The 22300-nt window shown below is 49.7% G+C and overlaps 1 protein-coding gene across 1 annotated transcript in view; it reads right to left on the bottom strand.

The window, feature by feature from the left end:
* CD2AP (CD2 associated protein) overlaps positions 1 to 21762 on the bottom strand; it is a 55577-nt gene extending 33815 nt beyond the window's left edge. Inside the window, exons 1-2 of the mRNA XM_072332815.1 lie at positions 21623 to 21762; positions 6091 to 6251 (exon numbers count right to left, since the gene is read on the bottom strand). Coding sequence (XP_072188916.1) covers positions 6091 to 6251; positions 21623 to 21626 — 165 coding nt within the window. The 5' untranslated portion in view covers positions 21627 to 21762. The remainder of the gene's footprint in view (positions 1 to 6090; positions 6252 to 21622) is intronic.
* Between the last annotated feature and the right edge of the window lie 538 nt (positions 21763 to 22300).

Below are 22300 nucleotides of genomic sequence, written 5' to 3' on the forward strand. Positions count from 1 at the left end.
TCATGGAGCTGCCACGTTATCAAATAAAACATCTTAAAACTCTAAGTGCATTTCTTCTCTATTCTACTTGTTTATATGGATGAAAGTTGAGTAATATTTCCTGTATCTGTTCCTACAGACTAGCACTTAATGTTAGTCCTGTAAACCAGCAGCCACAGAACAGTGCTCAGCAGCACCCACAGAGCTGCCCATGGGGGCAGAGTGGATGAGGTGTCTGTACTGCTGGCCCAGAGCAGCACATGCTCCATTAACCACCACAGGCACTTTGATGTTTAATTGGGAACATCCTTTGTTGCTGCTCACCATTGCCCAGGTTTCCTGTTCCTGCTGGCATTATGGCTGTCCTCTGCTGTGAGACTCCAAAGGTTTCCAGCTAAGGAAGTCATCCTGCCCTGCACTCGGCATTGGTGAGGCCTCACCTCGAGTGCTGTGTCCAGTTTGGGGCACCTCAGTACAGAAAGGACATGGAGGTGCTGGAGCAGGTCCAGAGAAGGGCAACAAGGCTGGGGAAGGGCTTGGAGAATATGGGCTATGGGGAGAGACTGAAGGAGCTGGGGCTGTTTGGGCTGGGAAAAGGAGGCTGAGGGGAGACCTGATTGCTCTCTTTTAACACCTGAAAGGTGATTGCAGCAGAGCGGGGCTGGTTTGCAACCCAGGCCATTCTGTGATTCCATGATGAAGGCCTTAGTGCTGCAGGCTGGCAGAACAGCAGAGGTCGTCTCACACAGATCATCACAGCGCACGTTGTTAAATCTGATTGCTTCATTCAACCTCATTAAAACAAAAGCACAGAGCAGCTGTACCATCAGCAGCACTGGGTGTGTGCATCTTGTTCTCTGACACGTGAGAAAGTGCTGCAATGGCAGAGCTGGGACACACACCCAGAGGCTCCCAGGATGCAGCAAGCATTACATATTACCTGCGTAACTGACCTCTTTACTATCATTACACACGGAAATTGCACAGTCCATAGTTAGGGCAGTACCTCAGATTTCCGTATATAGAAAAAGGTCCAAACTTAGACTAAGCCTCCTATGCATTTTGCTAGTTATTTCTGGCCGAGACACCACATACACTCTGCAGTTTACTTAATTGTAGCTGCAAACTCCACCTGATGCAACATACTTTCCCTACAAACTTCCAGCACTTGGAAAGGAAGTTATAAAATTACACACAGAGCAGTTTAACTAAGGAAGGGCAGAAGTGCACAGCGCTTCATGTGGCTGAGGGACTAACCATACGCATACAGCAGTTTTCCTTTCCAGCCCACTACACCTGAGTGTGGCTGCACACATCCAAGGGCACGCAGCTCCACCGGAACCGCATGGGCAGATTCATCTCTTTGGAAAGCAGAAGTGTACAATCAAACCCTTGGATAACTCAAATGGGAGTAATTAGTGTATTCAACCATGCTCACATACACTAGACATCACGTTCTCCCCTGCCATCCTTGGGAACAGTACATCAGGTTCCTTTCCATCTCAGTTCTACAACGGATGCACCATTCAGGAGCTCTTCCCATTCCTTACATACCCTTGTCAACACTATTTAAACATACTAAAAGAAGCACCAGTGCTCTCTTCACAGCATGGTTGGGTTGGGAGGGACCTCAAGGATCATGAAGCTCCAACCCCCACCACAGGCAGGGCCACCAACCTCCACACTGAATACCAGCCCAGGCTGCCCAGGGCCCCATCCAACCTGGCCTTGAACACCTGCAGGGATGGACGGGGCATCCACAGCCCAGACTGAACAATCCCAGCTCCCTCAGCCTGTCATTGTAGGGAGGTGCTGCAGCCCTCTGAGCATCTTTGTGGCCTCCTCTGGACCCTCTCCAACAACTCCTGTCTGTCTTGTATTGGGGTCTCCAAACCTGGACACAGCACTGCAGATGGGGCCTCACGAGGGCAGAGCAGAGAGGAACAATCAGCTCCCTGTCCCTGCTGATGGAATGAAATAATGCACAGATTTGTACCTTACACCAACAAAGCAATGGGATCCCAGTGTGAATGCAGTGAGGATATTACCAACGAACACCTGTCGAGTTCCTTCCACTGCTGATCATGGCACAAGACCCCTGGGCCCTGTGATGAGCTCTGAATCCTAACGAGAACTATTACACACAACTGCATTTGAATGTCATTGGCTTTATCTGCCAATGTGTTTCATCTATTTCCTTTTTAGAAACAAAGGTTCCACCTCACTATAAGCAAGGCACACCCGAGCCATTTACCTTCATACCTGTTTCACTGTTCATTCAGACCGGACAGAGCAGACAAATAGCTGAGAACTGCTGCTTCCCCACCAGACCAACTTTCCTATCCCCACACCAGGAAGCCAAAGAAGCCTCCATGCCCCCAAAGCCCCTCATCCTCTAGCAAACCTAATCTGTGCCAATTTCCTCAAACCAGCAGAAAAGGAAGGAGACAGCTACGTCAAGCAGAGCATCCCTTGGCTGCTAGGACTGATTTAGGAGCGTACATTTCATTTCCTCCAAGCATTACTTGAACGCAAAGAATTCAGACCGAACAGGTGTCAAAACACACGGCCTGGTGTGACGCACAGCAGAGCCCATCTGGAAGCAGGTATGCATTTCATTGCTGACTTTAACAAACACACTCCTCCTGACTTCTGTCTAGAGGACCCCCCGTATCTGCTTCCTAACTGCATGGCCCATCCTACAGACATTAAGTACACAAGATTGTAGCTATTGATCCATTTTTTCAACTGTTACTATACAAGCTGTAAGAAAATGAGCATTAGGCAGAATGGAGACCAGTACCTTTACCTTGCCTGCAGTTCCCGCTGGCTCCACAGCTCCCAGTTGCAGAGCTGGGTGAGGCGCACGTGCTGTTTTTGCAAAGCAATTGCAGAGGACATTGCAGGCAAAGCTTCTCCCATGGGCTCACAGCATGCTGAGGTTGTTGCACCATCACAGCCCCGAGGCAGCAACACAGCTCTGCTACCGCTGGAACTGCTCCCAGGGACAAGGTTTGGGTGCAGGAGGGCTCTGAGGCAGAGCAGAGGGGTTTGGGTTTTGTTTTCTATGCACTGACAGGCACACAGACCGGGAAGCCAAACAAGAAAGGAACTCTCGCAACCAAACGGCTGTAGTTTAAAGGAATCCTTCACACAAGCACTGCAGCGACTACAACTCCTGCCTGTCTGTACGCTGGAAAGAAAGAAGTTCACCCAAACCCAAACCAAATGAGCACATATACAAAGTACATTAGACCTAATAAATCATACCGCAACCATCGCTTTTTTAACTCATGCTGCTGTGCACATTCATTTCCCTGAGCACAAAATCAACGTACACTATTTGGGTTCAAGAACGTACAGAAAATAAAGCAAGCTTACCACTTCCAGGGACATATCTGCTCGAACACACCCCGTGTTCTGCTTTTTTTTATTTCAGAGGAGGAAGAGAAGAAAATGTCGTAGCGAGCAAAGTTCAGGGGCTCACTAACCTGAGCAGGACGGCACACACCTTGCGGGCAAACAGCGCTCTGAGCAGCAGCACAGCACAGCCCTGCTGGGCACAGGTGGGCACACCCAGCACGTGCTTTCCAAAGGACCCCAGCCTGCTCCCCACAGTGTCCCCCGAGCTCAGCAGCCTGTCTGCCTTCACTGATGGGAGATATGAGCTCATCTGTCCACTGCCCCTCCCGCACTTGAAGCACTGCCCCAAGCTGAGCTTATGACCCAGCTGGTTTCACTGTCACGAGCAGCAGACCCACAGTCTGCCTGGCTACAAAGATGAGAAGCTGCTCACTTGATTTCAATTATTATTACGATCCTAAAAGCCCTTTCACTGTGTGCACAAAAGCTCTCTAAAACAAGCAGATAAACAAACACCAAACCATCAATGCAAGAGTTGGAGGGTGACCGTTCCATTCAGCAGCATTATGGGCCGCTCCAACTCGCAGTGGATACGAATGGGTGTGGGTACGTTTCACAGTGATGAATTTTAGAAAGGAAAAGCTGCTGTCAAAGAAAACAATAGAAGTCTGCGAGGTTTCCACTGCTCGTTCCTTTCAGGAATTTATGAGGCTGTTTACTTCAATACTGCCCATGTAGAAAGCAGGAAGAGAAATGGCAATAATAACGATGTCAGGAACAAAACATTCAGTTCGAGTATTACAGCATAACTAAATGCATACAGGAACACAAACCAAGCTGGAATTTTAAAGGAGAATTCGGAGAGAAAGAAGAAAGGCAGCAACAAGGCGTGTACGAACCAGGAGTCAGAACCAAAACTGAGAAAGTACATTTTGTTTTGAGGCAGGGAGGAAAAACTGAGCCCATCAAGCGCCCTACATGAATTTGATAGCACTCAGTTACATTTTGAACAGAAAGGATACATAGATTGGGCCAAAAACCAAAGCGTGAGGGGTGGCATTGGTAAAACCTACACTGTAAACCCATGCCCAGCACAGGGAACAAAATGGGACCGGGATCTGCTGTAGCTGTGATGATATACAGTCCAAATCTGGGGCATCCAACACACCAAGGAGGCACGCAGCCCTAATCCCCTTCTGGTATTTGGGTTGTCCTTCAGACCAGAAGGTTGCCTGGCTGCTACAGACACTGCAGCTGCCACCTGGCAACAAGCTTTTGTCCTGCAGGAGCAGAGCAAAGTGAGCAAGAACAGAATGAGCTGGAGATCCTGCTGTATCTCTGCAGCGCTCCTGCAGCTGGCTGACAAAAATCAGTGATGTCACGGGATATAGAAGGACTCACAGAAACACAATTGCAAGGGTCCTCAGGAATCGCCAAGTCCAAGCCCTGCTAGAGCAGTTCTGCAGCAGGTCGCACAGGAAGGCATCCATCTCAGGCCCTGACTGCTGAGAAGGAAAGTCCACTGCCCCTGGGCAGCCGTCCCAGCTCCTCACAGCAAGGAAGTTCTTCCTTGTGTTTGTATGCAACTTCCTGTGTTCCAGTTTTCCCCCTTCATAAACATCTCATTGAAAACAAGACAGCGTGTCCAGCTTTGTCCAATTTAAACTATCATGTATTTATTATGTTTCAGGACATTTCACATAGGAAAAAGCCAGGCAGCTCTAGTGAGTAACACGAGCACCTTCAGCTTCAAACACTAACCTACCCAATCAGCAGATTACAACTTACCATCCAAATTCTTCACGGAGAGGTTACACACTGGCCTCCATTCAATTCTTGTGTTACATATATATATATATACATGCACACACACACACAGTTTTGCATACATATATAAAACCAACCAAACAATTCCACCTTCTGATGAACCCAGGCCAAGTCCCCGTGTAATGCACGAGATGACATTCACACCAGGAATACAGAGATCCTTTCAGGAAAGCATGAAATTCAAGCTAGCCACATTGGTCCCCCTCCTTCTTGTCACACCCCATCCCACCGACCTGCTACATTCTCCACTCCCACCTGGTTTGCTCTCAGGAGCTGCAGGGTGCTCGGAGCAGTAACAGCCTGCTCCATAGGAAGCCCAGCTGACACACAGGCCACCGCCTCGCTTCGAGTTTGAACAGCTGACGGGTGAGGTAACCAACAAGCCAATTCATTTCTCAAAGGACCTTTCTTGTTCGCAAGGCCAAAGTACAGCTCTGCTCCACTTGCTTTTAAACCGCCTTCCTGCAGCTCACCAACCCTTCATGTGTCAACAACACAATGGTTTACATCAAAGTTTGTGGAAGCTCTCCTTGAATTTGGAGACAAGCAAAACAACGTGCAATTAATGCAGTTCTTCACATAAAAGCAAGCCAGCCTCAACCCTCTATCAGCAAACTGACCTTGGTGAGCCCAGACCTGGCGTGAACTGCTGTGCTGCCTGATGCCTTCCTACATGGCACCTATGGGCCAGGCAAGGATGTCCTCAGCACAATGACCATCGAAAAACACGCAAGGTAAGAATAAGGTGGTATTTATACACAGCCCTAGACCTCAAAGAGATCTGGCAATGAGCTAAAACAAGTTATAAGTGTTAGACAAGTGAAAAGCATTCCTGCTACGAGGCACAAGAGGAACAACTGGTTAACTCCAACCATTTTGAAGGGTGGGCAATTACAGTAGAAGTCACTGGGGCAAACTCACCTTCACAAAGTTATCAGGGAACATGCCCCGCCGGCCATTCAGCTCCCCTTCCAGCCATCCTTCCTCTTCCAGTTTTTTCACATTCCGGATGATTTCCCCCACTCGGATGGTCAGCTCATCGTCATGCACTGCATCGTAGTCATACTCCACAATATACTCCACTGCAAGAAAAGAAACAAACAGCTCAGGCGGGTGTGAACGCCCTCACAGCAACACTTGTTTGTGAAGTGCTGCGTGCCCAACCACTTCAGAAAGGGAAAAGAGGAAGAAGTCACTTATTAAGGTAAAGCAAAACCAGGAACAGCACATTCTGTGTGTGGCGGGTGGGTGGTTTTTTGTACTGTAAAACCTGAAGGAGAACAGTGCCCAAAACCCAGGGCACAGTCTCAGATGTAGCAGCTATGAACCAGTGCCAATAGGTGAAGGCCTTTGCTATGAGATGTGTACCTAGGGCCTAACAGAGAGCTTCAGACTGTGCAGGTATGGCACACACAGCACCTGGTTAGCAGTCACACTCACTATCACGCCTACAAAAACACCCCAATACTTCAGCAAGTTTCAACCAAGAAATTTAATAAAACCACAAGGATATGACGTTGATACAGTCACTCATTAGTACCCACATTTAAAGGGCATCTCCCTTCAGATTCATTTGGTTTGGGATTGAGGAATAAGCGAGCAAGCTTTAATTCTGACATAACCAAGTTTCCGCGGAAGAGTCTCGCAATGCACTGGCAGACCTGTGCACTCGTTGCACAAGATCCATTGCAGTTGCTTACTGACAGCGTCTGGCTTGTTTGGAAAGAAGGGCTCACGTGTTCATCAAGAAATCCTGCTCGTGCCAGGACTCCCCACAGCCCTGCAGCAATCTTCTCCACTCAGCCCAACCCACCAGGTCACCCAGCTGCTACAGGAGCTGACACTACGCTCTCCCAAACCCCCCCTGCTCTGCAGATCACAACATACACAAAGACAAGACCATAGGAGGGTTCAACAATGGACGTTCTGAAGGGCTGGACATGTCTTTTATTTGCTGGCTTTCCCATATCTGACAGGCTGAGGGAGCTGGGCTTGTTCAGCATGGAGCAAAGAAGGCTGTGAGGTGAGCTCAGTGCAACCTGCCAGGAGCTGAAGGGAGCCTACAGACAGGAGGGCAGACTCCCCTTTGAAAGGGGAGATAACAGCAGGACAAGGGGAAATGGTTTGAGTTGAAGGAAGGCAGATTGAGGTACGGTGTGAGCTTTTCTTTGCCCAACGCCTGCTCTCAACTTCCTTCAGTATTTATTCTCCCTGTTACTGGCTGCAGCAAGCACAGAAGTTGTCTTGCCTCTGCAGGGCACTTTGCTCCCACTGAGTGGCTGAGATAAATACTGCTGAATAGATCAGACATTCAGTCGTTCACACATCATAAAGACAACAGCCATCCATCACCTGCAAATAAAAACATCATCTTCCAACCAACCAACCCGCCATCTTGGAGACCTGGACACACAATGTTGTCACACAAAGCCATGCTACGTCCTTTGCCCAGGCACACAAGCAGGCACTACATGTCAATGCACACAACACAGGACCAGCTTTGCGAAGGTAACTGCAGGAAGCAGAACACGAGGTGCCAAACACCTGCTGCTCTTCCCACAGGACAGCATGCAGCAGTAATCATAGCCTCGCTGTGTCAACATGAACTAATTACTTTAAATGCCTCTTTATTTCCTTGGGGGAACATTTCTGTATTTGCCCTTGAAACACACAATACATTCATTGTGGTCACCCAGCTGTAAAGCACAGACACGGTGATGCCAACAGCTGGAGGAGGTTCTCAAGAACCACCCAGACGTGCTCCAGGAGGCTCCACGTTCTGTTCTTCCCATTAGCAAGCAGTGTTAGCTGAACTGTCCGTGTGCTTCACACTGCAGCACAGCGGGCACGAAACATTCCCACTGCCCAAGCAGTCCAGGCACCGGATGACGTTACCAGCTAAAGGAAAGTCCAATTATATTTTCCCAAGCAAAACACTGCTCGATAGCGACAGTAAATGTTTTTAAGTAATCGCAGCTCCTTACAGTAATTAGAAGCCATGTCAATGCATGGATCACCCTGCTATCTATTTCCAGCATCACCTCTCATTTCCTCAAGAACAGACGTGCTACTAAAAATCTAACTACACGTTAGATTACAGCAATACAGGCTTGCCAGGACCTGAAAAAATAAAGACAAAAAAGCAAAACGAAGTCCCAAGTAGTAAAAGGTGCAGCAGAATATGTCAGTAGCACAACCTAGCAGCAATACCCATCCTGCCTCCCTTCTGCTTTATAACACAGCCATCTCAATTGCCAACTCAGCTCCAATGGACGGTCTGAAGCTTAATAGTTCTTCATCCTAGGTCTCTATCAGATCAATTAGAAGTTGTGCTGAGGGAAAAAAAAAATCAAAGACAAGTGTAATGCATGGGCTGGCATGTGCTTCAAACTAAGAAATGAGGTAAGGAAACCAAATGACAAGCTAAATCAGAATCATCTTGATTAGAGCATCATGGAAAGTGTACATATATAAAATGGAGAAAGTAAGAAGTGGCAGAACAGAATGCGTAAAGCAGAACTCGGCTTCACATTCAAAAGGTTGAGCAAAGTGGGCTGGTTTAGCTTGGAGAAGAGAAGGCTGCAGGGAGACCTCAGTGTGGGCATCCAGTACTTGAAGGGAGCGTATAAACAGGAGGGGAACGGCTGTTTGTGAGGGTGGGCAGTGATAGGACAAGGGGGAATGGTTTGAAACTGAGACAGGGCAGGTTGAGGTTGGATCTGAGGAGGAAGTTTTTCCCCCAGAGGGTGGTGACGCACTGAACAGGTTGCCCAAGGAGGCTGTGGATGCCCCATCCCTGCAGGCATTCAAGGCCAGGCTGGATGTGGCTCTGGGCAGCCTGGGCTGCTGGTTGGTGACCTGCACACAGCAGGGGGTTGGGGCTGGATGAGCACTGTGGGCCTGTGCAACACAGGCCATTCTATGACTCTATGGTCTTGGCTGCAGACAAGGGGCTGGAAGCTCTGTTAGAGGAGCTCAGCTCGGCCTGGGCCACCCAAGAGCACCTGGGTGACAAGCAGTAAAAATCAACAAAGACATAAGGAAGAAATCTTGCCTGCCCAAACTGACAGCTGATTTCAATGCAAAACTAGTTCACTGAGTGAACAGAAATCTGGGGATGCTGTTTCTCACCCAGTTCTAACAAGACTTTGGACAAAGTCTCCCATAAACTCCTCATACACAAACTGACAGGAGCACAGGCTAGAGAGGTATATAGTGAAACGGGCTGAAAGCTTTGCCCAGATGCCAGAATCAGAAGGTAATTCCCACTGATACAAAGTCCAGGTGGAGGCCACTCACCAGCAGAACGCCCCAGGAGTCACTGCCAGGGCTGGACGAGCTCCTGGTGAATGCTCAAAGCCAAACCAGGCACAGCCTGCTGCAGCTGGCCCTACTCACAGAGCCACACGGCTGGAAATGACCTGTGAGATGATGCAGTCCAACCATCCTGCTATCAGCATTAGCACACACTGAGCTACTAAACCATGCCTTGTAGCTCGGTGAGGCTGGGGCACTGCCTGAATCAACGGTGCTAAGCAGAAAAAAAGCCAAGCAAACACCACACCAACAATTGGAAACATGGGGTTATTTTGGCTTTGTGGGCACGGTCTGTTCAGCTCTTGGTTTCCAGATGACAACTTCCCAATAACATGGACCTAATACATCAAAAGCAGTCAGCAGTGCCATTGCATCCCCACGGCAGAGGTATAAAGCACCCAACTTAATGACACGGCCTCTCTGATAATAACAGTGGGCGCTGTTAGCCAGCCTATCACCCAAGCAAGGCATTCCATTTCTGCTGGCACAGGTGAGCTCTGTGCTTCTCAAAAGCTTCCCCAGGCAGCTCTGCAGTGCCAGCACCAGGACGCCTCCTTATCAGCACAGCCACCCAACGCCCATCTCCACTGGCTTTAAACAAAGCGAGTCCTCAGCTACGTGGGCTCTTCCTTAAGCCACCTATTAGAGAAGCCCTTAGGGTTGCTCTGGGAGCTCTACAAAAACAAACAGAAAAGATCAGGAAATACACCAAAATTCCAGCCTGCCCATCCAGCAAAGAGCACATCTTCACATCCTCACTGCTTCATTTAGGATATTGCAGCGCTGTCCGTGACCTTCCTGCACTAGCCAGAAAAAGGACAGAAATCAGACAAAATAAACCTCTTGCAACAGACGCTGAATGGCTTTCAAACCTAAACCAAAGTCACCCGTGGGACAATGACAGCCCTGCATATCAACTCCAAAGCTACCCAGGAAGCCTCGAGCGGAGCTGGAGGGCCAAGTCCAGCATCAGGCTGCAGGAGGAGCCTGAGCTGCGTGCTGTGCTCTCTAAGGGTCTCTTCAGGTTGGTTTCAGGTCTGCCCAGCTGGAAAATCATTTATTGCAAGCCGTGCCCTGGAAAGTTGTCTGGCCTCCAGAAGCACCTTGCCAGCAAAACTGCAGCTGGGACATAACAGACAGTTGCTAGATGCCTGAAATGAACCTTATTCATGCTCTTACCCTCACACTGCTATCACAAAGCCCAACGTTTAGCCTCTTCTCAAACTAAGGTAGCACCTTGGTCAGTATGTACGAATGCACACAGAGTTAAAGGAATGCAGTTTCACAGCAGACAAAACTGACAGCTCCATCACTCCCAGAGAGAGGGGAAAGAAACCTGCACAGCTGTGCTTCCCAGACGTATTAACACGGGGATGCTGTGATCACACATCCTCTTCCATGCTCACACGCACGGACCCCCTGCCCTGCTTTGTGCTGAAGTTTGTACTTCTGATGAATCAGACACAGAAAACAACCTCAGAAAAACCTGATTAGTGCCAGCTTTCCATAAGTTTACTTGCCTAAGATGGCACGTGGCAGGGTCAGAGGAGCAAGACTGCATCAAAACCAACATAGATTGATATCAGTATTTGAAAGGAGCATATGAACAGGAATGGAAACAGCTGTTTGTGAGGGTGGGCAGTGATGGGACAAGGGGGAATGGTCTGAAACTAAGACAGGGGAGGTTGAGGTTGGATCTGAGGAGGAAGTTTTTCACCCCGCGGGTGGTGATTAGCTGTAAGCTGATTATTCCAGCTGCGGGATGTTTCCTTAACAGAGAGCCTAAATCTATAGGATTTACCGGCTTAAATGCTAGGCAAACAAATAGTGCTTTCCAGCCCTCAAGAGGAAGAAATGCACTGTTGGATCCGAGCAGATTCTACACCAAACTGACTCAGTCGTACCCAAACAAACCATGGGCACCCGCTGCCATCTGACATGGACTCACTTGGGATCCTGACAGGGTCTGCTCCATTTGCAGAAAGAGCCTTTTGTACTTGCTCCAAAAAAGCCCTCAGCTTGGAAGGCCAATTAGGTTTGATGCAGCTTTAGATGAGCAATGGCACACAGACACTGCAGTGTGGAGCCAAGCCTAATTCTCTATGAGCCCCAGGAGATCTTCCTCTTTATTCCAGTCCTTTGTGCTGAGAGCTCACCACTGGGGGCTCAGGCCGGGATGCATTCAGGCACTGCTGTGCCTTGGCAGCTCAGGCTTCCAATTCCAACCCTGCTTCCATCAGATCAGAGAATAAAACATCCCGTGACTGCAGAGTGACCCACACGTTCTGGCAGAGCCCCGGTACAGTTTCTCGTGTCTCTGATCTCACTCCTACAACTGATGTGCAACTCTGCCAAAGTTGGTCAAACTGAATGCAGGCCAACTTCTGTGAGCTTCTCACCAAAGGGCCTTCCCAGTGCTATGCTGACATCCCGGAGCAGAGCTCAACACAATACAACCTGCAGACACCTGTAGGCACTGCTGGAGTCAGCGATAAGACAGTTTGTGTCAAGTTCTGCTGTTTCCTTTTCATGCTCCACCAGTATCTGCTATTCTTCATTACTCTCTCTGAAAATGGCCCTGTGACACACAACCCCGTCCTACCAGAAACATCTTCTGCTTAGAACAGCAATCTTGCTACTGTGACAGCTTGCCTTAAAGGAGGGAAAGTGAAACTGCAGTCTATCAGTGAGGCAGCTGAATGCAGGGGTCCTTGTTCTGCCACTACAGAGCAAGTCCATCCAGATACCAGTCCAGACTTAAGCAGAAAGTGATGCTTTGTGCTGCCTCTTACACTATGTCTGAATAGAGCTCAGTTCAGGAAACCAGAGTGGAAATGGAGAGGTGACACCAACAGGAAAGGCTGCAAATGTCTTCACAAGTAAAGCTGAGCCGCCACTAATCCAATAAGCAAAGAAACCACGGACCACAAAAGGCCCTGAGGAAGGTGCTTCAAAACCAAAACAACCCCAGCACCACTTCCTCAAGCCGTGACTCAGGTTCTGTTCCACACACACCTTATGCCCCCTTCCTGTTTCTTCCTTTACATTAAATTTGTTTCACCTATTTTGGTAAAGCATTCAAGGTGAGTCACAAAACACCAGCCTACGACAGCTGCTAAAACGAGGCCATGTGGAGAAGCTCTGAACAAGGAAATGAGCACATCCCACTAAGACTCGGCAGCACTGAATAAGCAGCAGATACACCACAGGGTCAACATTGTATTTCCAGGTTCCTTAGCACTTTTCTCACCCAAAGCTGCACTAAAGCATCAGCTCACAAAAGACATTTGAAGATTCTGTGGCTTATCTGAGCTAGAAATCCTCTTACTAAGTTACAGGAAAATAAAACCTGCATTCAAATGATAAAAAATAAACGTACCTGTATTCAGGCCATACCAGAGTCCCTCATTTCAACAGCAGGACAAGATGCTGACACTGCAAGAGCCGCATGCCTTACACAGACGGTTCTGAGGGCTCTTCCAGCCCAAAGGGCAGCACGATCACAGCTCCAGGTTAAGAACTGACAGTGCAGAAATGAGCTCCCAAAGCCCTCTGCTCAGACCACAAACTCCTCTCAGAGCACAAAAAAACCACCCGAGTGCTGTGATAGATGGCCGACAGCTTGGCACATCTCTCATTCCGAATGGCAATTAGTAGTTCTGCAACCACGGCAAGAATTTGGCTTTGAAAGACAGCCATGGAAACTTAAAAGCTTCATTGGGACGGCGCACAAAGTGTTCCCTTCAGCTTCAAAAACAGGAATGATGCAATTGTCTGAACGGCCCCAGATTGGGATCTTTCAAGAACCACAAAATACGCTTACCATTAAAATAGGGGCAAGTGCTCCTGTCTGACTTCATTCAGTCGGGATGGCCTGCACTGGTGATCGCGTTAATGAAGTTCATTCATTTAATAGCACGGACATTTTAGTCAATAGGACAATCGAACAGTTAATTGAAAAGCACTGACAGAAACCCTCACGCAGTGGATATTTACAGCAGCCAGTCAAAACCACTAATGCTCATGGGCACCCTAAAGCTTCAATTAGATACTCTTAAAAGAGATTACATTGCTTCTGTAGCTCAATTATGTTCTGAAATGTAAGAAATCAAGTCCTTTAAAAATCAATCTGTGATGTGAATTTAGAGGGGATTTAACCGCATCTTAGCAAGATTATGATTTAAGCCAGCAGGGTTTGCAACACTTTGAATCACAGTGGGGAGGAAAAAAGTTGGAAAGGAGCTCTGTAGGTCACGTACTGCAAACCAATCAAAGCAAGGGTGACCTCCAAGGCAAAGCAAGGCACCCAAGGCTTTGTTCAGCTCCATCCTGGGAGTCTGCAAGGGATGGAGGTAACACAGCCACCCCCAGGCAGCCTTTCCAAGACAAGCATGGCCTTCTCTCCTGCAAGCCAGACCAACTTCTCATGTAGTACATGCACTGTCCTCCTTGCTGTGCTTGAAGCTCTCCAGCTTGTTGACATTCAGGGGGAAAGGAGAGCAAAACTGGACAAGGTATTTCAGCTACAGCCTAGTGAGCAGCAGATAACAATCATAGAATCATCCAGGTTGGGAAGGACCTTAAAGATCTTGAAATACAATTGCCAGCTTGATCTACAAAACCCCGTCACTAAACAGCGTCCTTTTGTGTCATCACAGAATCATCACAGAATCACAGCATGGCCTGGGCTGCAAAGGCCCACAGTGCTCAAAGTGCTCAAAGGTCTGTCTCCTCACTCAGTAATTTTCTCCTGCATAGCCACATGGTTAAACCATGCCAGAATGCTGTCCCAAAACAAGCACCATACTCTCCTTTTTCCCTCCTCCTTTCCTATCACTCCTGCATGTAAGCTGCTGATTGCCTAACCATCAGATATGCAGCCTGCACACAGCTACAGCATGTGCCACGTCTTGCATAGCTCATTGACAGCAACACAGAACTTCGGTATTTGAGGAATTCAGGAAGGGAGCAGAGACATTACAGAAGGTTATGGAAAACCACCTGGGGCACAGGACAGTGGTCAGTGCAGGCAGGAGAGAGCAACAGAACCAAAGCTCAAAGAAAGCTAGCCATCACCTCTGCCATTCTCAACACCATGAATTGACATTTGGCACTACAGCATAGCCAAACAAGATGAACCCTCAGGCCCTTCTCAAGCTCCAAAGGATTTCATCCAAATTGACTTCTGATTCTCCCACAAATACTGGCATGCTTTCCATAAGAGCTATGATTTCTCTTATTAGCCACTGCCTTCCACTCTAACCCTGTGCTGAAGGACTTATTAAATTTCAGAGCCACATGTAAATTGAGTCAGGTATACAAAGTCTTGCATTTGCTTTCTGGGAGCAAAGCAGCATAGCTTACAATCATTTCTGATTAATAAAAAGACTTATTCCAGTGTTTGCAAGTGCTTTTCCAAAGGATTCACTATCTCCTTACCTACCATACAGAATCACAGATGGACTGGACTGGAAAGGACCCCAAGGATCACGAAGCCACGAAGCCAACACCCACCACAGGTAGGGCCACCAACCTCCACATTGAATACCAGCCCAGGCTGCCCAGGGCCCCATCCAACCTGGCCTTGAACACCTCCAGGGATGGACGGGGCATCCACAGCCTCTCTGGGCAGCTGTTCAGCACCTCACCACTCTCACAGTAAAGAACTTCCCCCTGACATCCAACCTCAGTCTACTCCCCATAGCTGTGACAGCAAAGGAACAACACATCAGTTTTTATCTTAATGTCTATTTAATCGTCTCAGCCCTTCCAGCGCCCTGATTTCCGAACAGCAACTCACTGTACCTGGCTTCAAAAGGGCAGTAACTGGGGACGGTGAGGCTCCCAGCAAGCAGCCAGTGGCACACTCTCGAGATAATTATCTGAAGCTCTGCAGACACTCCCAGGCAGCTTGTAAACATGGCCAAATATGTGAAGCCTCACGTCAGAATCTCTACACAAAATGACACTCTATTAAACCACTTACAAAACCAGACGGGCTTTGCTTTACAGGAGCAGATTGTTCAGTTGTATGCAGGGAACGCAGTTTCTCACAACTACAGCCAGCAGTTTGAGGATGAGGAGCAGCCCTGCCATGCTCTGTCCCTCTGCAGTCCCACAGCGCTGCCTCTTGGTCCCTGCTACGCAGCCACAAGGTGCACTGGGTGAGCCTTCAAGTTCAGAGCAGACAAGGGTTAAGAATACTTTCGCAGCTCGAGCTGCTTCTCAAAACACACATACTGCTGAGGACAAGGAAAAACAAATGCAGACATACGAAGAGCACGAGAATAACAAGGGCTGGCTGTGCTGCTTTCCCTTTAGAGTCCTTGTTAAGTCAATAAAAACTCTGTGCAAAAATGGATGGAGGAAGATGGCAAGAAGATTTTTAAGAAGCATGTTAAAATCAGGCACAAATGAGCTGTGAGACAATCAGTTTGCTGGAAGATGGACACTTCTGAAAGCAATTAAGACAGACACAAGTAATTAAAGCTCCAGCTTGAATCAAGTGCAAAGTAACTACAGACTGAAATGAAACAGGTGAGAGTCTCTTCATCCCCTGCCCTAAGATGCATTATCATCCACTCCTGCACAGGATTCAACCATCACACAGTCAGGGTAAGGCCAGTCTGCTTGCTGACACGATAGTAAACCTAGCAGAGAAGTTTACCACATCAAGCAGCTTATCAGCTCACACCACAGCCAAATAAACCACAGCAGCCAGTGCTGGCCAGGGGGAGCAACCACAGGGCTCCAGCCCTTTATAGCAGCAGCCTCCAGTTATCTCTAATGAAACACAGCACGAAGCTGCACTCGCAGGGTGACTTTCAGTGCAAATCAGACCACACAGAAGTGCAGCCCAAAACAAAGCCTTTCATAGCTGGAAGCGTCACTTCAGAGTTAAGCGATGTGATTCTCCCTTAGCAAAGGCAAATCTTATGATGCTACGGTGCCTTCACTTTTGGAGTAGCAAACATGGGAACTTTGCTTGTCCAGTCCCAAAATCACATTGCATGGGAACGACTCAACCTGTCCTGACATTCAGCTTACTGCTCTGCCGAGTCAGCTTACTGCTCTGCTTTCACATGTTTCTAACTTAATAAATAAATTAAGAAGCAGCAACAACCCAGCTTGGAAAGCAAGTTCTACACACAGTTAAGGTAAGGCAGGGCTTTTCCAATGAGCTTCACAGAAGTAAAGCCGTCCCTCCCAGCAATGCTGTCCCACGTCAGCAGCCAGCCCTGCCCTGAGCAGCCCCACCTCGTGCTTCTCACAGCCATGAGCTCCCTGTCCATCCCTGCAGGGCCAGCCTGGCTGCAAGCAGGAAGGCAGGGAAGTGTCAGATGATTCAGCTCGCACAAACAAGCCAAGAGGTCGGTAACTACCAGCCAGTGCAAAGGCTGAGAACAAGCTTCATCCGCAGCCAAAACCATTTGACTGAAGCTGACCAAAAGGTAACAGTGGATGACTAAGAGTCGCCTTCAAAAGGTCGGGAGAATCTCCAGGAACTCTGGAAAAACTGTTTTCTTAATTTAAAAGGTAATTAACAGCTGCAGTGCACACAAACCCACTGACAGCCACTGAGGAACCAACAGAAGGAACAGAGAGACCGCTCTTCATTTCTAAACCACCCACATTATTCTCTACTGTCAAAGAGCATCAGGTCACACTGACTGAGGGACTGCTCAGGAAGCTGAAAAGCTTGAGCTATTCAAATGAATATGATAATAGCTTATCTGGTGGAGCCAAAGGTGGTAAAAACAGAGCTGCTCAACCAGCAATGCCAAATGGGAGCTGGGAGTTGAAAGCACTGTGGCACATGAGCTCACAGGCAGAGCCCTGCCTCACCCTGCAGGCAGCACTGCTTGGGCCACAGCTTCTCCTGCAGCAGCTCAGCACAAACAAGTCGCTCAGGTTACAGGGAAATGCCACACTGCATGACTGGGAATATTTCCTACCCGAGCACTTCCAGCAGAAACCAACAGAAAACTTTTAAATGGACCATTTCTCAAATATCGGCTTTCAGAGGTGCTTTAATAATTCATCATATCAGATTCAAAGTTATTCCGCAGAAAGCAGGCCTGCCTAATAGCGTGGCTGTCGTACCTGGATCGTGTTGCAGGTAGCACACATCCCTATGAGAAAAGATCACTTAATATCCCATGCGGCCTCACGTTGCATTCTCTTCAGTGTGCATCATTCCAAAGTGGAACGATGGAGCGCCCTGAGCAGACACAGCCCATCGCTTCCCCTTCACTCAGATTCTGGCAGTAGCGGCCCTAAATACTTCAGGAAATGCAGATCACAGAATCACAGAACAGCCTGTGTTGCACAGGCCCACAGTGCTCATCCAGCTCCAACCCCCTGCTGTGTGCAGGTCACCAACCAGCAGCCCAGGCTGCCCAGAGCCACATCCAGCCTGGCCTTGAATGCCTGCAGGGATGGGGCATCCACAGCCTCCTTGGGCAACCTGTTCAGTGCGTCACCACCCTCTGCATGAAATACCATTCAAAAACACCACACAGATGCTTTGCTTTTTCATGTCAGTTTCCTGAGAGAGCACCAACTCTGCACATTGCTGGAGCAATGAACAGCATCCAGTCCAAAAATAGCTGATGGTATTAGTCAGAAAAAATAAATATTTGTGCTGGCATCGCAACATTATTCATCTCATTTATGCCAAGAACCACAGAACAATTGAGGCTGGAGAGGTCACCTGGGTGAACATCCTGCTCAGAGCAAGCTAGCTACACAATCCAGTCTTTGCTGCGCTGTCACATCACATAGCCAGCAATGAGTGCAGAAAGCACACAGCTGAGCAGCTCAGCGTAACAGCCAGGAGCTGCTCAGTGTCACTGCAGGAAGCCAGCTGAGGGCAGCGTGTGAGCAGGTAGATGCTCACAGCAGCACAGGGGCAAAGCTGCATATAACTGCTGCTTGGAAGTAGACAGGAGGCTGAGCAGGAACAAACTAACCCTCGTGGGGCAGGAGGGTCATTTGAGATGGCTGGCAGTGTGGGAGCTTGGAATAGAAGAGGAAAAGAAAAGGTTATGGAAAGGAACAGAGTCAGGAAAGGAAAAGTTCAATTATGTTTAACCACATTACAAAATAAAGACTGTCCAAGCAATGCTTTAAGTGAGGGGAAATGGCCTCAAGTTGTGCCAGGGGAGGATTAGGTTAGATATCAGGAAGGGCTGTTAAGCACTGGGATGGGCTGCCCAGGGAGGTGGTTGAGTCACCATCCCTGCTGTGTTTAACAACCCCTTGGATGTGGTGCTCAGGGCCGTGATTGAGCGGAGGGCTGTTAGTGAGGGTAGGATGGTTGGGTTGGCGTTGGATGATTGTGAAGGTCTTTTCCAACCGGAGCCATTCTGTGATTCCATACCCAGGCTGTAAACACCAACTGGACACCTGCATTAGTCGTCCCCTCTCAGCCATTAAGTTTCCGCCTGAAATCGCTACACTCCAGATCCACCAGCAACAGCTGCCATTCGCTCACCTTGCCCTCTTCCATCCAGGTAACCCACACCACGTTAACACCTGTGCTGCTCTTCTTTCCTAACACATCAGTTCCTTGTTACTGGGTTAGGCGCAACGACAACATGCACGTGGAACGGCTCACGCAGGGGACAGGTGATGTATGGAGACTGAAAGGCAAAGAGCGGTAGTGGGCAGAAATGAACCCAGAAGGTAAGAGCTACCAGGAGACAATCAATGCACAGCTGTACGAAATACAAAGACATCAGGCTGTGTGAGCAGCTCTGCAGGAGAGGAAAACAACCAAACCCCAGACAGAAAGGCAGCACTTCCCCGTCACAGCATGACGTGAGATGGGCTCACAGGAAGTGCTGGGCGCTGAGCCCTGCCTGCACAGAGTGGGCCCTCAGCATTGATTCAAACACAGCCAAACTGCAAACACCTCTAAGAACATCCAGAAATTACTAATTGCACAGCACTGGGTAAAGACAGAGACTGCCCAGCTAACTTATTTCCATACCCTCCTCCTACACAACGCGTGGCGTCTACCACTGCAGCAGGTATCAGCCATTCCCGGGACTGTTTCCTTCTTAGTCATGGAGCAATGTAAAACTTAGCAAATAGAGCTGTACATTCACATCGTTTTCCTAATTGTGGCTGAGAAGCAATCTGCCATCCTGAAATAGAACTAAAAAGCTGTCATACTGCACTGACACGTGGAACTCCACGTCGCTCTGGGCAGCTGCCCACCCAAGGCAGCAAAAAGAGAATCCAATAGAAACGTTTCCCAGAGCACCTGAATGCACTTGTCTCCCTTAGGTCAGTCTAATTCTCCTTCTGTTTGTAGAGCCGTGCACTGAATCCCCGCAATTCACGTTGTGTGGAAGACAGAGCACTGCAAGGACAGCCTGAGCCTGTGGCTGGGTGTTAGCAGTGGCATCACACAGCACTGCTGACAACACCTTTGTCACCATAGAACCACAGCACAGCCTGTGTTGCAAAGGCCCACAGTGCTCATCCAGTTCCAACCCCCTGCTGTGTGCAGGTCACCAACCAGCAGCCCAGGCTGCCCAGAGCCACATCCAGCCTGGCCTTGAATGCCTGCAGGGATGGGGCATCCACAGCCTCCTTGGGCAACCTGTTCAGTGTGCCATCAATCACGTTCTCACCACACGAATCGACAACTATTACAAGAACATAACAGAACCTGTTCCAAGGCCCGCTGGATTTGCCTTTCCACTTTTAGCTCCCCAGAGCCATGCTGACCTCTTGTTACTTCCCTGTTAATCTTGGAAACCTGAAATCATCGGGTACCCCAGCAGTTTCCTCCAAGCCTTCTCTTACACACAACGTTTCTTTCACAGGCTGATATAAAAGACAAACAATCTCTTATCAAGAGCCAGCTCCACCATGACGTCAGTAATAAAACAATGAAATAATGGCTTCTCGGGGTAAAGCAAAGCCATCATTAAATACAGCAAGCACAAACTACACCTGGGTCTTACTTCCTTCTCATGTTTAGAGGCGGTTTATTGCATATTGCTCCTTGCTTTTCAGTTGTAGGAGCGCAAGGTTTGAAGGATGAGATCTAGAAAATCTATTTTCAAGGCCAGGTTGGATGGGGCCCTGGGCAGCCTGGGCTGGTATTCAATGTGGAGGTTGGTGGCCCTGCCTGTGGTGGGGGGTTGGAGCTTCATGATCCTTGGGGTCCCTTCCAACCCAACCATGCTGTGATATTTAAAAGGCTCCTGAATTAGCTGTGAGCCAATATGCAGACAGCAGCACCTGGCAGAAACTCTCCTACTTAATTGCAGAGGCGCAGGAATTGTTAGTGCTACAATTACCCACACGGCAACAATAACACAGCTGAGCAGGCCTCTCCATTCAGCCACCTATGGAGCAGCACCACGCCTTCACCGCTGGAATCGGAAACGCAGGAAAAGAAACCAGGCTTAAGAAATGAGATGGAACAGCGCCATAGAGTAATCACAGCCTGAAAACCGGATGAGTCCTTCACTGCAAGCCTCATACGGAATGTCAAACAGCGCTGTAACGCTTCTAATAATCCACTTACACCATGGAAACTCCAGTGTGCTTCACACCGCAGGACTAGGGAGGTCAGAACCAGCACTTCTACACCACAGGCACTGCCAGCAGCACAGCACAGCAGAGCAGCACAGCAGCACAAGTACAGCACAGCACAGCAGCACAAGCACATCCCCGCTCAGCTGCAGGCTGTGCCGTGCAGCACCGAAGCGCCTGCAGCGCTCTGCTCTGAGCAGCCTGTGTGAGCAGCCAGGGCCCGCAGGGCTGTAAGCGCAGCACAGCACACACAGCTCACTTCACGCCTCCAGACTCCGCTCTAAGCACGCTCTGAGCACAAGGCTGCCCTCCATCCAAAGGAAAGTAAGAACGAAATCACGAGGAACGCGAGTCAGGAGGAGCGAGCATCGCTTCCATCCCTTCACCGAGCACACGCTCGTCTCACGCCACGCGCTTCTCGCCTCCTTCCTATGCCTACAAGGACGGGAGCGGGGCCGAGCCGTCCCCCAGCGGGCACGGAGGCGCCGCCACGCACCGCCCGCGTACAAAGGGCCGCGGGGAGGGAATGCGGGGAGCGGGAGGCGGCCCCGCAGCGAGTCGCCCTGCCCGCCGCGCTCACCCATGCTGCGCCCGCCCGCCCGAGCTCTGCGGAGCGGCTCCGGGTCCCGCCGAGGCGCTCAGGCCGGGCACGGCGGCTCCATTCGCGCCGCTCCGGGCGTCAAGGCCGCTCCGAGCCGCCGGCGGCCCGGGATGGGGGGGGGGACTCGGCCGCGCCGCCGTCCCGTCAGCTCCGCTCAGCTCCGCTCCGCGCGCCGCTCCGCCCGCTCCGCCCAGCGCCAAATCCCGCGAGAGCCGCGCGCCACCGCCCCCACGCCGCGCGCCGTTGCCAGGCGGGATGACGTCACAGCCGCTCCCCCGCCCTGTGACGGTCCCGCGGCGCCACCAGAGGCCTGGGAATATCCGGGCATCTCATAGGGACGGATGAGTACGGACGGCTGAGTATGGACAGCTGAATATGGACGGCTGAGTATGGACTGCTGAATATGGACGGCTGAGTATGGGCGGCTGAGTACGGACGGCTGAGTTCGGACCCTCCGCGCTGCAGGTTGCGCCGCTCAGCGCTGCTTGTCTGGGCACTGCTGGAACAGCCCGCTGCCCCTCACAGCGCTGCATAGACACAGCACGGCCTGTGTTGCAAAGGCCCACAGTGCTCATCCAGCTCCAACCCCCTGCTGTGTGCAGGTCACCAACCAGCAGCCCAGGCTGCCCAGAGCCACATCCAGCCTGGCCTTGAATG

Source organism: Excalfactoria chinensis, chromosome 3 (assembly GCF_039878825.1).
Source record: "Excalfactoria chinensis isolate bCotChi1 chromosome 3, bCotChi1.hap2, whole genome shotgun sequence".
Lineage (NCBI taxonomy): Eukaryota > Metazoa > Chordata > Aves > Galliformes > Phasianidae > Excalfactoria > Excalfactoria chinensis.